General features: G+C 27.7%; 1 protein-coding gene and 1 long non-coding RNA gene across 3 annotated transcripts; both read right to left on the bottom strand.

Annotated features, from left to right (window-relative positions):
* Positions 1–54: 54 nt before the first annotated feature.
* LOC136986414 (heterogeneous nuclear ribonucleoprotein D-like) lies at positions 55–17,290 on the bottom strand. 2 transcript variants are annotated; one of them, XM_067283943.1, is made up of 6 exons: positions 16,914–17,290; positions 4,378–4,418; positions 3,213–3,340; positions 1,204–1,356; positions 952–1,132; positions 55–826 (listed from the first exon to the last, which is right to left on the bottom strand). In XM_067283943.1, exons 1-6 carry the CDS (start codon positions 17,207–17,209, stop codon positions 534–536), a joined length of 1,092 nt encoding a protein of 363 aa, XP_067140044.1. In that variant the 5' UTR covers positions 17,210–17,290; the 3' UTR covers positions 55–533. The 2 variants fall into 2 exon arrangements, with proteins under 2 accessions (XP_067140044.1, XP_067140043.1); XM_067283942.1 differs by having other exon boundaries at positions 895–1,132.
* Positions 12,604–13,227, bottom strand: LOC136986180 (uncharacterized). The gene is made up of 2 exons (XR_010882437.1): positions 12,928–13,227; positions 12,604–12,799 (listed from the first exon to the last, which is right to left on the bottom strand). It is a non-coding gene; the product is annotated as an uncharacterized lncRNA (long non-coding RNA).
* Positions 17,291–17,870: the final 580 nt, after the last annotated feature.

The following is a 17,870-nucleotide window of genomic DNA, read 5'->3' on the forward strand; positions in this document are numbered from 1 at the left end:
GAAAACTAAATTTCCTATTTCATAATGCAAAATCTAAAATTATCTGACAGTAGAAACCTAGATCAACATTTTTAATTTTGGACAAGTTAATAAACCCTACATCAATTTAAAATATGCAGTGAAAGTAACATTTATCAGTAGTAATGATTTTTAAATGATTTGGAGGTTATTCAAAAACCATCCAAACAATCGACAGTACAAACCATGATGCCACGGACCACAAAACCAATCTCACAATATATTTTTTTAAGCTGAATAGTGTAGAGTATACGTTACAATGGTGTTTCGTCACAATTTTTTTTTATCTCCTCATTTATCTGGTTATGTAGAATGTTATCTGTTATATAAACATTGTTCCAGACTTCTCTTCAGAAAAACATGAATAAAAGAAAGTCACAACATAGAAATAAAAAGTTTTTTGACATTTCAAATACTATATACATGAAATTGAATTTGAGATGATGATACAGAAATGTTTATGATAAATGTGGACTTTCACATTTACACACACGCACTGCGAGAATCACAATGACTTAACGATTATATGGATGATATCCGGCTGCTGCACTGGCAGCGGTGCCTCCTCTTCTGGTTTTCCCGTAATTGCTCTGTTGTTGACTGTAGCCTCCACTTCCGTACCCACTTTGGCCATAGTTCCAGCCGCTGTAGTCGTATCCGTAGCCGGCACCGTATCCGGCTCCGTAACCGCTGTAGTCGTAGCCGCTGTAGTTACCGTAACCGTAGCCTTGGTTGTACCCTCCGTAACCTTGGTTGTAACCACTGTATCCTTGTGTTCCCCATCCTCCTTGGCTCTGTCCATAGCCACCTGGAAGCAAAACAAAAACTGTGATATAATATAGGTATCTTACCTAATGAAGAATAGCATAACTTAACTGTATCTGTCACTTCCGTCTTTACGTGACGAGCTGTTTAAATAAAGTTCAAACCCACCCCTCATAGATCTCGGATCAGGCTTTGGCGTGGCCTTTTTGATGTCGCATTCCTTATTTCCAATCTTCTGCTTTGCCTGCTTGCATACTTCTTCGACAGCATCTTCCGATTCGAATGTTATAAAACAGAACTGACGTCTCTGATTTTTCACTTTGTCAAATGGCAATTCAATTGTTTCAATCTGTTTAATATAGCACACGTGAAATTGGGCAAACATTTGTAAATACAAATATAAAAAAGAATTTAATTTACCTTCCCAAATTTTTCAAAATAAGACCTGATATCTGCTTCTGGAATGTCAGCTTCTAATCCTCCTACAAATATTTTTTTAATACCAGGTCTTGCCTTGGCTCTTTTAGGATCAACTTGTTTGCCTTTGACAGTATGTGGTCCATCTTTAAGTACCTGAAAACAATTTATAAATTTTGCACTGTTGAAATTAAGATCATTGAATTCTAAAATTTTATATCAAATAATTTTGCTTGTAACACTTATTAAATATGATTATAATAAAGTTACAAAAGGAAAAAAAACTATTGTACAATCAAGATCCAATTATTACAGCTAAGCTTAATATTTTGCAAACTGGAATCTAAACTTCTCAATATATATGATCAGACTTATTCTCTACACATGAAGAAAAATGCTGAACATACTTCTAAAACTGCACAATGGAAAAATTACTACCAATAATTTTAACACAATATTTTCATTGTTAAAAAGGTAGTCATGATGAAATTATTCTCTTATCAGCTGATAACTAAAATACCAATACTTATTGAACTGTCAAGGTACCATATGTTTTTACATAAGTTAACAAATTATAAACACATTCATTTTAGTTTTCTGAGGTGAGCAGATTTAAATATTGTATCAGAACATTTTTAACAAATTTGCCTATTATTTATAATCAAATGTTCATCGTGATTTTTATACTAAATATTAATTTAACAGTTCTTAAAAAATTTTAAATTTAGATTTTTCTTAAGTGTATTATAAAATGCCAAAAATTTAGTAGATAGATCAATCTTTTTACTTGCTATAGCAAGTAAAATTGATAACATTTCTTAAAAATATTTACCAGGACAGAAAATTGGATTCTCCTAGAAAGTTTTATTCTATAAATTCTTTAAGGAGTCCAGATACATAAAGATTTAGTAACAATTTTATATGATATATGAATTTTCACAAAGAAATATTGGCACATAGTATACATTTAACAACGTTAAAACTTCAGATAATAGAATACAGTAGAGCGTCGTTTATCCGAAAGCCGGTCAACTGAAACGTTGATTAACCAAAAGCTTTCCAGTCGAACTGTGCCGTGCTGAATCGAACGTTTTTGATACTAGATTAACTTCTAAGGTATAATTTTTTTGTTTTTATATTTTTCAATATATTTATTTTGTGTACAAAATAAAGAAATAATTTTTAATGATACAATAGCCTCGATTATTATTATAAAAATTTTCGTTAGGCTTAAAATTGACGAAAATTCAACATGAAGCAACATGTGATGGAGAAAAATTTCTACATCAGATAGGTTAATATATTTTTTTGTACATAATCGGTTATCTGAACAACCCCAGTCCCCAATTGATTCAGACAAACGACACTCTACTGTATTTGATTCTGAAAATATAATACAAATGATGTCAAGATATCAAATAAAACTAATTTGTGATTTTTTAATTAAAAAAATTTTTTATTTAGAAAGCTCAAATTACTTTTTTCATTAATGATAATTTTCTTCACCTTCCATATCTACTATAAACCATTATCCACAAAGTTTAAAGTTTAAGCCAGATTTAGTTTTCTGCAATTATTAGATTATTCAGAAACAAATGAAATCAGTATTCAGCTTATGATTTAAATTAAAATGTATTTAATTTACATTATATGTAAAATCACATTTCAATCATCATATTAAATACTTAATTTCTTACATTATGGCTGTCAAGTTCTTAATTTTTATATTTAGTTTAATAAAATTTTGTGCACTTGCTTAACAAGATCAAGACTAAATATGAATGGATTAAGACTTTCTAAGCTGTTACATCAGCTATTAGAGAGAATCATTCTTCTTGCAATAAAATACATACAATCTGTGTTCAAATTCACAGTTAACTTAGAATTCTTATAATTTTAATAAACTTTGTAAAAATATCTTTTTATGTAAAACTCTATTTTAATTTATAGTTTTCAGATATATTGTTTAATATTGCTTTGTTAGTATATAAATATACTTTTAAAAAACTTACAGCTTCAACAGCATCTTGTGTACTGAAGGTTATAAATCCAAATCCTCTACATTTCCCAGTATTAGGATCAGTTTTAATATTAACATCAGTTACTTCACCAAATTTACCAAAATATTCCTTAAGATCCTCTGAAAAATTACAAAGCAAAAGTTTTACAAACTGATCTCAAAATTTTATCTTTAGCTTTTAGTAAAGTAAATTAGTAAGAATTAACATTTGTGAAACTGTTGTGATGTGCTTTTCTCTGATTTGAGATCCTCTTCTTCCTCATATTTATATCTATAATCATGTAAATTTGTTGATTTAGCGATCATTTTTGACAATAGATTGATTGACCTTTAAAGGTCATAGAAAAAAATTGCTAAATCTATTGCAATATGATGAGGAATTTTATGGCATTTTTGTAGGCCAATATCCTCAAAAACTATACTAACATCAATTTTCTTGACTAAAGACAAAGTTTGTAAACTACTGCTTATCAATTTGGACAATGACTGCCCTCCTCCATACTAAACAAAGTACATTTCCTTCCAAACAAATTTTGCCATCTACCATATACTAATAATGCTGAAAACATCCTAAGACTGGACATTGTAATGTTTAGGATTAGGATGCTAATCCTAAACATTGCAAGAGTCAGACAGATTACATGATTTCAAAGAAAGAGTCAAATACTTCCATCATATTTTAACTTTTATTTTAATAACATAATATCCAATTATTGGCTCAAACTGAAAGTTCCTTCCAGGAAAACAATCACTATCATGTCTACATACTCCTTTTTATTGATTATTGCTATCTCATAGATCTCTCACCATTCCATCGATTACACATCTCCCATTGAACATCACCTTTATCACGACTTTACCAAATACAAACATTTATGCCAACAATTTCTATGTAATATGTGATTTTGTTTTGTCCTTAATCATTTTGCCTCTCTCTTTTTTTTTTATATATTTCTTCTTATTGTATAATTTTTGTTGTTTTTATTTCTGTTCTTAATTTTAATAGTATTTTATCATAATCTTGAGTAATTTTGTTATATGTGGGGTTGAAATCTATTGTCATCAACAGTTCCAATTAAATGTAAAATAAAATAATAAAGTAAAAGAATGTTCAAGCACACGATTTCAATTTTAGAGAGGTTTTTAAATTTACTTACTAGATTCGGTATCCCAGCTGATTCCTCCAACAAACAGTTTTCTGAAAATACATACTTGATCTTATTTGTAGTATTCAAGACAAGACTTCACTACATACTAAGCCCTACGGTTCCACTTTACTTACGTTACCAATTATAATAATCAAACAATTTATAATGAAATGACACCATTTAATACTAAGATGACCTCTTAAAAATTATTAAGATGACCACTGAAAATTAAAATATCTTGGGAGAAAAATCTTATTAGTATAACGAAGCGATCACTGAAAACCCAATAACATTAATTAATTAAAGCAGGGATAGCTTTTAAATTTAGGAATAAAAATTTATCTCCATTATTTTTATGTACTACGGTTAATAAGTAGTACACTATGGTCACAAAAATCCCCTCACATGTATTTTTGCTTTCAGCTTGACGGAGATCCTATGGGGGAGAGCATGATCGGAAAACCTGTTGGAAATAAAGTCAAGATTAGACATTGCATTACATCTAGACTTATTAACAGGACTAATGATAGGATTTAGTCCGCTTCCACTATGGTAATTATGTCATTATTCGACTTGACATTATCAGCTTACGGCGGAGAACATGCTGCACTGATTCCGGAGGCCTATATCTGCAAAAATCATTAATGTAGAAGTTAATCGGCAAAAAAATTTACTTTATCCTTGGTGTTTAACGGTTAATTTTAATTTAAACTTCAGTCAGTTACCTTTAATGCACAATGGCCTCTGAAATTTAAATAAACAAAGTGTATGACATAGCATACTTTGCAGCCAAACAAACTCCAGCCAATAGTCTTTACTACATTAATCTTATTCTTTAACTTTAAGAGACTACATTTACCTTAAACTAACTTACTTCACTACCCAACCAACTGTTTGTTTTAAAATAACTTGTTTACTGCTTGTGCAAACTATTAAAAATGCTTCATAATTAAAAAAAACTATAGAAAAAGTTAAACAAAACCATTGAAATACTATAAAATTATTTCATCAAATTTGAAATCAAAACATGTTAATAAAAAGAAAACTACATATGATTCATCTCCAACAGTTATAATTACTTGAAAAATTATACTAAATAATTCCAACTCAAAAGAAATGTAAATGTATTTATTAATGTAACTTTTGATTATACTCACTGTTAAAACTTACATAAATTTTTATCTGTAAAGTTTACGGAAGGAAGTTACACCTATGAAGAGACATTAGTCCATAGTTTTGAAATAATTCATATTTACCTGTTACTCTGCTTATTTAATTGCAAGTAATACTAAATTAGAATTCAGTTACATTTTCAAATCATTGCAATATTTAAATTACACACAATTACCCATATCCTCTAAATTTAATTATAAAAACAAACAATACAGTCTTGTCCCAGACATTACACATTGCTAAAAAATGTTAATTGCTTTTTCTTGCAGCTGAACATCATTTCACACCAGATAACAGCAACAATATAAAAAAATTGGCATTATTTACATATAACAACTCAAAGGGTAGCAAGAAGTAATTTTATCATTAACTTTTCAATGTAATGAACTAAAATTTTTAATTTTGTCAATGTTTTATATGATATTAAATATAAAAACAAAACTAATTACATAATTTTAAGTTATCTGTGACCAATTTCAATGAACAGATATATCTGATATATTTAAAATAATGATGTAGCACATTGAATATCTTAATGATTAAAAATAACAGATAAAAAAATTACTTAGAATTATTTTATAATTTTAAAGTGTTTATTAAATACAGATTTAATGAATTATATTAAAATTTTAGATATAAATCCTTAATTTATTTTGTAATCTACTCCTATCATTTGTATAATGTAAAAAGTATATTGTTTGATTCAAACAAATTTGAATAGTACCAACAAAATGCAATAATAAAATATACAATTCATTAGTGTAGCAATTCTAATATTACTTGCAAAATGTCTAGCAATATTGGAAAACCAAATTTCAATAAGTTATCCCAGACTAATTTTAGCTAGTCTGATTGTCAAACATTTCTTTTGATTAGTTAAAAAATGTTAATTTTATTTCACAGTTTTAAAGATAATCATACTACAAAAAAGTATACAATTTAAGTGTTTACAGCAGTGTTTCTCAACTCTTTTTTTGGCCATGCCCAACTGAGTAGAAAATCACCAAGGAATTGCTAAATAATAATATGAAGTGATATGAAAAAACAGCAAATAAAGTTTCAGAATATATATATATATAGAACTGAAGTGCATAAATTAATACAAAATAATTTTGATTGGAGTTTTTCATGAAGTTTTAGTTTTCTGATTTTTTTTTCCATTTTATAAGTGAACCCCCACTTCAACGCTTCAAAAATCTCCATGCTCCTATCAATTTTTATAGTTGACAAATTCTGAAAAAAATTGATGGCAGCTTCAAATAAAAAATGCACATAATCAATACTATTTTAAATTTATTATTACATAAGTAAATATGTATGTCATGTTACACGTACAACTCTAAAGAAAACATGTAAATTAGTATGATCCTTGTGCTTGATGTGTGCTGCAAAGTTTTTGTGAGAGGTAATAATTTGGTCAATTTTAGTCTTAAATCTCCATAGTTTGTGATATCCAGACAATTTCTTTTTTCAATAACAAATCATTTAGTGCTAAACCCACATTCAACTAAATATGACAACGGGAATGGCAACAGTAATTTTCATGCTAAACTTGTTGGGTATTTTGTTTGTCTCGATACATAGCCATGCCATTGTATTTTTTACGTTGAATAGTGTTTTAAAAGATTCATCATTTTGCAATTCTAAGAGTTGTTCTTGATACTGCATGGACATATCAGTTATATCTACTAACATAAGTTGAGTTATCGAAGGTGAGAAAGCAATTTCTTTTAAATCTATCATTTAAGTCATCCAAATGATCAACAATAACAAGCATAGCAGAATCAATCACCTCACACTTATTTACCCAATAAAATTGTTCAAATTTTTGTCTAAAACATTTTTTTTAATACAATTTCAGAAGTCCAATGAAGCCAAATATCTTGAATTTAGCGTCAATAAGGGTCTTGTTTGCTCCTTGCAATTGTTTATTTAATATATTTAATTTTTCAAAGATGTCTGTCAAATAACTCAGAAATGCTTGACCAGTAACTGATTTTAAGTGTGTCATTTCAGGTGTCATTCAAAAACTCACCAAGAATATCAAATAGCTCCACTAATCTCTTCAGACAATTCCTGTTACAACCATCTTATATCGATATGAAGCAATAGCCTGTTGTGTTCAGCATTTTTATCCTCACAAAACTGTTTGAAGAGACATTGACATTCACTTTGATAAAGCCGATACATTTTATAACTGAATATATTATTTCATTTAGGGCAGGTGAAAGCTTTTTAGAAACTAAATTTTCTCTGTGAATAACACAATGTACAAGCAACATCTCTGAGTTGTCATCTTTCCATTAATTTTAAATAATAACATTTCTTGCCCATCATAGCAGAAGCACCATCTACAGCACATGGTATTATATTTTTCATTGGTATTTGAGTTTTATCTAAATATATTTTTAGCTTATTGTATATATCAATGGCAGTAGTTGTGGCTTTCAATATTTCACAGATCATCTCCTCTTCATTGAATTCATCACTGTCAATATATCTTACACAAGTCATCAATACAGCCTCACTCTCTCTTAAAGTTGATTCATCCATCTGTATTGAAAATTTTCTTGCTCTCAACTTTTCAATTAGTCGCATTTCTACATCCTTAGCCATCTTATCTATTCTCTTACTAACAGTGCTATTGCTTAGTGACATTTCTTTCACAACTTTGTCATCTTTTTCCAGAACTTTGAGAAAAACTGATATAGCTGGCTTAATTAAATCCTCCCCTACATTATGACTTTTTCCAGTATTCCAGTCAGTATTCTCAATCTTTTTTCAAATTTCTCCTTTAAATTCTTAAATTGATTCAAATCATAGTTAACACAAGTACTGTGTTTCGTCTTCAAATCTGCTTCAAGACAACCGTTTTTCATAGATTTGTTGGTCAAACAGTGTTTGCACAACAGACAAAATGGTAAATGAGCATCCTGAGTAGCTGGTATGAAACCAAGAAATTCAAATACTCATCTGAATACTGATAAACCTTTTTCTTGCTTTCACTACTCACATAAATCAAACGAAACCAAATATCATAAGCAAATACACCAATAACTGCCGTAAATGATTGGGCTAATTTTGGATAAATGATTAGATTAGAAATAAATTTGGTACTAGAGTTAGGCATTAGATGCCACCTCTTATTAAAATTAATAATTATAATATTTAATTAATTTAGATTAAACTGGAAGATTAATTTTAATAAGATATAGCACCTAACGCCAGTGCCGAATTTATTTCTAATCTATAATCATTTATCCAAAATTTTGCCCAATCATTTACAGCAGTTGTTGGTGTATTTCACTACTCATTTTATGCACAGGATTGGGAACAAAATTAAAATAAATTTATAAACATGAATTTAAATGAACACCCACAAACACACGAATTAACTGTAACCTTAACATGCACATGTTGGCATTTGCACTAGTTGCAAGCAGAGTTTAAAATCTGCTATTCATTAGCACCCCTTCCCATTAACTCCACATCTGAAATTGTTAAGAATTCAGAGAACTGAGGGGTCACGAAGGGGAAGGAATTGGAATAGCTTGGCCTGAGGATAGAGGAGAGAAAGGTTGCCACCTTTCACCCGAGACACATTTCTGGGAATGGACATAAAATTCATTTGCTTGTGTGGTCACCTTCCTTTTTAGTTTAGTCATTGTATTCCTAACTTTTGGTGATATTACACTAGTGTTGCTATCATTCTCTCAGAAAGTCAGAGTTGACATATCAAAAAAATATTTTCAACAAATGCAAGTTTTTAACAAAAAAAAATTTAACAAATATTAATCATTTGTGCTTTGCCCTCTGGTGGGACGAGTGCTCCACATTGAGAAATTTACAGTAAAAGTATTGTTTTTGCCAACTAAAGTTTGCAAGGAAATCTGCAGCAGCTGCCAGATATTGGAGACTGACCATTAAAATTTTTTTTACTGAGATATATTAATCATTTTTATAATAATAATGTTATATTCATCTAAGCAAGCCATAAATCTCATGAGCAAATTCTGGACCATTAAGCTTATATGTATTACACACAACTTTACAATTGTCAAGCTGCATAGCATACTTTCTTCAGATATTTTAATTAAACATTAAATACTACACACTGCACTACTGTCCACTATTAGGATGTTTATAATTCTTGAAGATTTAATTACCTTTCAGCTTTATGTCCCCTCTTTAAATAATCCAAATGGCATCTTACAAATGCAAAAACACAATCATGACTCTTATGTACATATTGATGATAATTCTGGAATCCCAGAGACCCTGATCAATTATAAATCCTAAACTCATCAGCTTAATCCCTGATACACGAAAAGCCTAATTCATCATATTTAAATAGAAATCTTTTTTTCACTCATGTTTTATTTCTGAATTAACAAGAATTCACTAGAATTCTCAAAATAAAAATTCAATTTTATAAATATATAAAAGTTTGCAAAGATTTAAGATCAAAGGCCCCTCCCTCTAATCCATATTAGTTTGATAATTTATGGCAACACATTCTGCTAAGAGAATGCCTCTTAGAACTTTGTGGGAAACTGGCCTCACTCTAGATTTTTTACACAAAAAACTCCATGTGACCAGCCCACTGTCAGGCTCAAATCTGTGTTCAGCAGTTTTATCCAGTTAATTCTAATTAATCTATTTATATGATCATAATTTGTATTAGAAACTGATGGAGTATTTCATGTAAATTAAATTTTTTATTGTTTGATTTGCCCATGAAATGTTAACCAAATCATTTACATTAACACAATACTGAAAATAACTTTATAAATGTAAATGAAATTAAAAACAAGACATTCATTTTTTAAACAATGTTAAATTTAAACATTTTTATTTCCTTAGATTTATTCATTAACAAATTAAAACTTTGAAATTCTATAAGTGACATAAATTCCAATATATATATATATATATATATTGGAATTTATATTATTGAATATATATATATATATTCAATTCTTTTATATGTAAAAGTTCACAGAATTCTTATATATTTCTGGAGTAAATATTTTAATTTCACTTTATTATACCCAATTACTTCAATGTATCTAAAAAAGGAAGTATATTTTCAGATAGAATTTTAATCTACAAATGTTCAAAAACAAGTTGAAAATTTGGAAAAAGATAAATTTTAAAAGTAATTACTTCACAGAATAGAATCAAAAATTCAATTTATAGGAGTCAAATTTCATAAACAGTAATTAATTTTAGAAAAAATTTGTCATACAACTAAATCTCTCATGATTTTCCCCTCCTTTACAAATTAAACTGAATAAATTGTATCTATTGAAATAAAATCCATCTGTAAGTCTTCAAATAATTTTCTATATTGGCATTTAAAATATTCATTCATTTAAAATTTTCTAGACAAGTTCATGAATGATGCCGTGTATAGACACTAATTTTAAGGAGTTCAGTTATCTTAATTTTATTTTTTTTCCTATCAATTAACTTTGCATCTGTGTAACTAAAATAACTTCCATAGAACTTTAAATTGCAAATTAATTAATACATAAAAATCAATGATCATAGAACATCTGTTGTAAACTTTAAATTGAAAATAGAATGTTGTCATATATACATTCAGGATATGAAGTTTTCATGAAAACAGGGATTTCAAAGGTTGAAAATCACAACTATGTTAACATTGATTGTTTAATTAATTGCCACTTTTACTATATGTATTTATTATAAATATTCTATCAACAACATTTTAATAAAATTATTAAAATGACTTTAGTGAAATGATCAGTTTATAATTTCAACCTTCTTAAAGAATAGTCAAAAACAAAATATTCCTTATTTTTACATTGAATTTCTCTGGTGTTCAAGAAAAATAAATAAATTCTCACCAAAACACATGCACATACATTATTTATATATATAAATAATCAGATAAATATTCCAATTACAATCAAAATATAAATTTCAGTAATCTTAGTAGTTTAAATCAGTAAAATTTGAATTAAAAAATCCTATTTAAAAAATTTTTACTAAAAAATTATTAATAATTAATAGTGTAGGATCAAGCAAAAAACACTTTCAATTTTATAAATATTTATATTTTTTAGAAATCAAATTTAAATCTAAATTAAAGACTATTTTGAGGTTTTGAAATTTCTGACACAAACATTAAAGAAAATTTTAATAAGAAAAAAAATCATCTATTATTAATAAACACCAAGTACAGATAAATCCTTTCACAACTAAGCAATTTACAATTTCTATATTAGACTTTAGGCATTATTTCTCTATTCAGCTTCAAACAAAATTACTTTTTGAAAGTAATTAGTAAGCAATTTTGCAAAAATAAATCAAAGCAGTATAGTAATTTTGTAAAAATAACCATACTGCCTTGATTTTATATGATTAATCCACTTTTATTTTTCCAAAGAATGGATGCATTTTGAATCAACAGCTACAGTTGCACTCTAATAATTGAGTCACTGCAAATAAGGTACTACTGTATAAGGTGCATTATGTCTAAATAGACATTTTCAAATATATTGATCAACATTTGTCAGTTCAAGTGTATAAAAGAATTCAAAATGAACTCTAATTTTTAAAATTCTTTCAAGACCTTACAATGTTGTATTAAAATGAGGTGTAGCAGAATAATATATAAAATTAAGCTACTGCATATTGGCATTTTTATTCTTGGGCAGAGTAATACATAACTATAAATTTGGTTATAACTTAAATAGATAATGGGAGATTAATAATTTATTATTTATATATAAAATAGAACAGTCATCCATCTTCTATAGCACTTGACTGATATACATCCATATTTTACCAACCTTCTTAGGTAAAATACAAATTGAATGTCTGTTGCATTTGAACCAAACAAAAATTTTGAAAACATACTAGAATAAATATTCAAATGTTGATAACAAGACTTTTAAAATTACAAATAAATGAAAATATAAAGATACATGTGTAAAATACTGAAAAAATAAAAATATAAAAACATAACTGGTATAAAAGTTACCCCCAAAATGACACGCTACAAGTCATAAGTTTCAATTTAGGTTACATCAGTTCTCATCTTGTCCTGCAAGACCAAGGTTCAAGTCTGATGTTTATTTCAAATTTTTAAATGAGGTATGTGGAGGTGTTACACATCTATAAAACACTACTATTACCTATTACAATATCTTATTCTTTATAAATTTTTTGTAGTAAGTGATCTAATGGGTCAAGGGTGGTATAATTTATAAATAATTTTAAGTGTTAACTTTTCTATTTTGTTTTGTCGAAACCATGTCCTCTTTTTCTTGTTTTGTTTGGTGTCACGACTTGGTGAATTTATACACACTTGGCAAATTCATCTATTTAATCCATAATGTTTACAGAGACGTTAACTTTTCATTTTAACAAATATAAATGATTATATTTAAAAATTATATTTGGCACTTTGTCTAATATTTCAAATTATTCATATAAAAATAGTATTAAAAAATCATCAGAAATGGTAATACTTAATTCCATCATTGCAATTTATTTATATATATATTCTGTATGTTAGGATAGTACTAAAAGCTGTTGCTACAATTCTTTAATTTCTGACATGAATTAACTTAACCCTGTTTAACTTCAAATTCAAAATGCACAGCCAAATAATTGTTACTAAATATTTCTACAATTAAAATTATTTAATCCAATTTCAAACAAATTAATACAACTTATTTTCAACTGTTAATGTAACTGACATAACAGTATAGTGCATATAAATATTTCAATTCACTGATTGATTAGGCTTCCTTACTCTACACATCCAAAAAAAATCTTGAATCCTAATTTAGTGGGGAATTCAATTATTCTCAACTTGCTATTTGACTAACACTTTTCTTTAGAAAGTCCCATTCTTTATATCAATATTTAATCTCAATAGAAAACAATAGAAATTTTTATGGTCAATCCAAAAAAGAATGATCTTTCAAAAAGCAAAGCATAACAATATACCATATTTCTTCATTCTAAAATGCATTGTTACTTCTACAAAATAAAGATGCATCTTAACATATTCTGTTCAAAAATGACATTCAGCAGTCAAGAGTGAATGTTTGGTGCCTAATGCATTGACTTTATGCAATAATAGATAATTTTGGCTGAACTATAGTCATGTTAGTTTAAATAAGCATCATTGGTAACAATATTTAAACTCCTTTTGTAAAGTTTAAAACATCTTCAGGATTCTGTTGTAATTCGGCATTAAAAGTTATATTATATGCAAGCAGAAGAGCATTGAAATACATCTGTCAATTATATTGTTAATTATTGCCAAATATTGTTTCAGTATACTTATGTTATATTTAACAAAATGATTTTAAAATGTTTCCATCCATAAAAAAAATTTAAAATTGATTTCAAAATCATAATGCATCTTAAGCACTTACTATATTACATGATAAATCTAAAAAATATAGTACATCAATAATTTAACTGTTGACTGGTTAACTTACATTAATAAGTGTTCTGTCATATCATTTGATCAAAACCATGTTTTCAAATAAATTCTCAAACAAAGTTATTATTAAATATAGTTAAGAATACTATATAGTCAATTTAATAACTAATGAAATTTAATTTTAAAAAAATAAATCAAAATACTTTTCATCTTAAAGAACACTTTCCATCTAAAACAGTCCTACTTGTCTGTTAAGCCACACAGAATGTTCAATATTGAGCACAAAATGCCACTATGGAGAAAATCTTGCACAGTCTGACATACAGGATATGTTTTTGTTGACAAATTACATATACAAATTAGGAAACTAATGCAAAATCTAGAGCAAGAAAACATTTTTCTAAAAGACTATTAGAAAATTGTTGTTGCAGACATCTGCAACTGAATTTAGTAGAGGACTCTATATTTTACATTTATACATATATCATTTATTTCTTGTTTTATATTAGTCTAAAACATTTCATTCATACATTTAAACTCATTACTGAGTTTGATTTGTGTATGTCATTTCCTTTGTGATAGTTATCACAATATTCTTTTGAAAAACACTCAATTTCTAAAATTCTTAGTTCTATTCTTAAACTCTTCATACATCTAGAAAGAAATGGTGTAAAATTCACTGCCATTTGTACTCTCTCTTAGAGAAAAGATTAGTTTTAGCTTATTGGTTGTGTGATCACAATAAGAAAAATTTATGAAGGCATTTCAGTTTTGAATAGGCACTTTGGAATTTTACTATTTATAAGATATGTGAATCATGTCTACTGAACCACTGAGACTATGAAATAATATCTGCAAGTAAAAACACAGTAATATTTTATATGATAAAAAGCTAAACATTGAAACTATTCATTAAAAGCTGCAAAACTAAGTTTGTCATAAAAATTAAATTTTGTTGTTTTTCCTGATGTATCTTGATTTATATTTCAATTTTACATTATTTTAGTAAAATCCCTTGAGATATGACCGAACACAGAGAAGCATCAATCTCGTGTTGTGTGCATACAATTCTTTCAATATTGTGTGCAAAGCCACCACATAACTAAATACTACATCATACAATAATACAAGGATATCAATGCTATGTAAACAATTGTTGATATTATTAAATAACTTTTGTGAAAGCATTTCAAAAATATACCATGAAATATACTGGACTTTCAAAAACTACTTTTAAAATCTTTTTTTAATGCTTTTCAATCTCATATTCATACATACAGCTATGTTTTAATTCAATTGGTTATTATAAAATTTGTCATGCATCATCCACTTTTATATAATTCCTATACACTGCCATGAATGTAAATTTGTCTTTGATATTAAAATCACATTATTAAACAACAATTTTGCATTCTTGTCTAAGATACATTACTTTTTACGATTATAATTTGAAACTAAACTATATTTGGATAATCATTTTTCATCTTATCACATTTCCTATTAGAGAATCCATTTTTCAACATAACATTTTTAATAAATAAAATGTTTGGTGTACAAAGCATCTTCAAGGGTTGTTCTTACTAGGAGCAAACTAAGTCGAAAATTTATTATCTTGTTTAATTAGTTTTAAAAATTTTTGGTAAGTATTCTTAGGTCATTTATAATTTTAAATACAAAAACTTGCTGTTTTAATTATGACAATTTTATAAATTCTGAATATTGATGGTTAAATATGCTAAAACCAATTATTACTGTATATTTAAAATAAGTGCGTAAATGTTAACACAATGTGTATACATTTGTAATTGTCTGCATCTATACATTGACTTAAAAATCAGTACAAAAATTATATAAATATTTAGCTTAATTGCAACAGTATTTTTTAAATTAATGAAAAATCCTTTTACAAAGTAACAAAGGGTGACACACAATATGAATATTTTGTACTTTAATTGTACATTATATTCATTTATTTTTAATTGTGTTGAATTTTATATTTTCATTTTAAAAATTGTTATAAAACTTGATGGTGCCTAAAAACGTTTCAGAATTAAACCAAAACTTCTTATATAAGGGATCTGTTATAGTTCTAAAAAAATTGTTTTAAAATGATTAGTAATTATGAAAAATTTCAGTTGGAAGTCTCCACATTTTCTCAATTTAATCAGCTTTTGAACAAACTGAATTTGTTTTAATTAAAAAAAGAAAAACCAAAGTGTAACCAATAATATATAACAGCCAATTTAGCATATATTTCGAATGAACGAACAAAGAAAAAACTGATCTCAATCAGTTTTTAAGCAGAAACTGACTCAAGGTGAACCACTTTCCACTCAAGACAAGTCTACCTTTTTCCTTCATCTAAAGTTCTACTTTCTAACCTATTATATAAAACCTAAAATTAACAGTTTATTTAGAAATTTATATTCAAATTTAATTACAAAGTGACCAAAACCAGAAATATTGCTTACATTTAATAAGCACAATTTAAATAATTTAAGCCAAAACACAAAGGCGATCATTTTAAATTCGAAAAAACAACTTTTCAAATTAATAAATTTGAATCTCAAACCTTTTCGGAGCAAAAACGTTAAAATTTCTGCCAATCCGCCGTATGAGCAATTACACCGTAGAGCATTGCTAATGGTTGGCACAAAGTAAACAAGAATGGTTATTTAAGCCAAACTATAAATAACGTTCGCGTAATCCATCGAAATTAAACGCGAATCTTTCATTTCGGCACGTTTTTAATCGTTTAGTTTGTAGATGTGAACGGATTAAAAACGTACCGCGTTTCATCAAACAAAGAAGCCGCCATTTTGCCCGCCATCTTTTTAATGGAGATCACCCTCCCCAGGTAAACGAAACCCGAGCTTTGTTTGAATGTATCTCACCGTGTTCAGCGGATATTACGTTCCCAACGACATGCTTTAAACTATACCTTTCATCATCACTACTTTTAGTTGTTTGACCATTTGTAGTTTCCGAGGTTTGCATTTCGTTTCCGCCATGTTGGTTAGAATCCACTCCTTCCATTCCTTCTGTCATCTCTCCATCTTGTTGAAACTGTTCTTGATTATAATTTCCTTCGTTAAATTCTTCGTACTGCTGTTGATTTTGTTGGTTTTGTTGCTGTTGATTTTGTTGATTCTGCTGTTGCTGTTGGTTTTGCTGCTGCTGTTGTTGAGGTTGTTCAGTGTAACCACCGTCTACATACTGTTGCTGTTCTTCCGTCATTTTTTCGGCTAAATTTTAGATTATAAGCACAACTCACGTTGGAACGTCTATGGCGAAAGGTTAGCGGCTACTGATGACGACATTTATATACATCTACGTCATGTGACTAAACCTGCTCTATTATTGGCTATTCCAACTGAAATTTCACGCTTCTTCGCTATGATTGGTGAAAATTTTACTAAAGATTTGCGCTCCCTACAATTTTAGAATATTTTTAAAAATAGCCAAATTTCCACGTTATTTAAAATAATTTTTGTAAATTTTTATACAGAGATTATTATAAACTTTATGAAAATTTTATGGAAAAAATTTACAGAAATTCCTTATCAATTTTTTTAAAATTTCATATACTAACGATTGCCGTGTCAAATAAGCGGTTTTTGTAAAAATTAAAAATCGTTAAAAAAATCACTAGACATGAAAGTGCTATCAAATGAACTGAATCTTCCTTTAGAAACATTTTAAAATAATAGCACAATTAATCAAATAGTAATTAAATAGTAGAATTAATTTTGTATTAATCAAAGCGAGTATAGCCGTGCAATAAAAATTTTATGTCACGGGTTTCGCAAACACTGTGTTTATACATGATTTTGAGTTCCATAAGTATACTATTTTATATGTAGTCAACCACAAATATTATTATAAATATATAAAACAA

Source organism: Centruroides vittatus, unplaced genomic scaffold (genome assembly GCF_030686945.1).
Source record: "Centruroides vittatus isolate TY-2023 unplaced genomic scaffold, ASM3068694v2 scaffold_1015, whole genome shotgun sequence".
In the NCBI taxonomy this organism is placed as follows: domain Eukaryota; kingdom Metazoa; phylum Arthropoda; class Arachnida; order Scorpiones; family Buthidae; genus Centruroides; species Centruroides vittatus.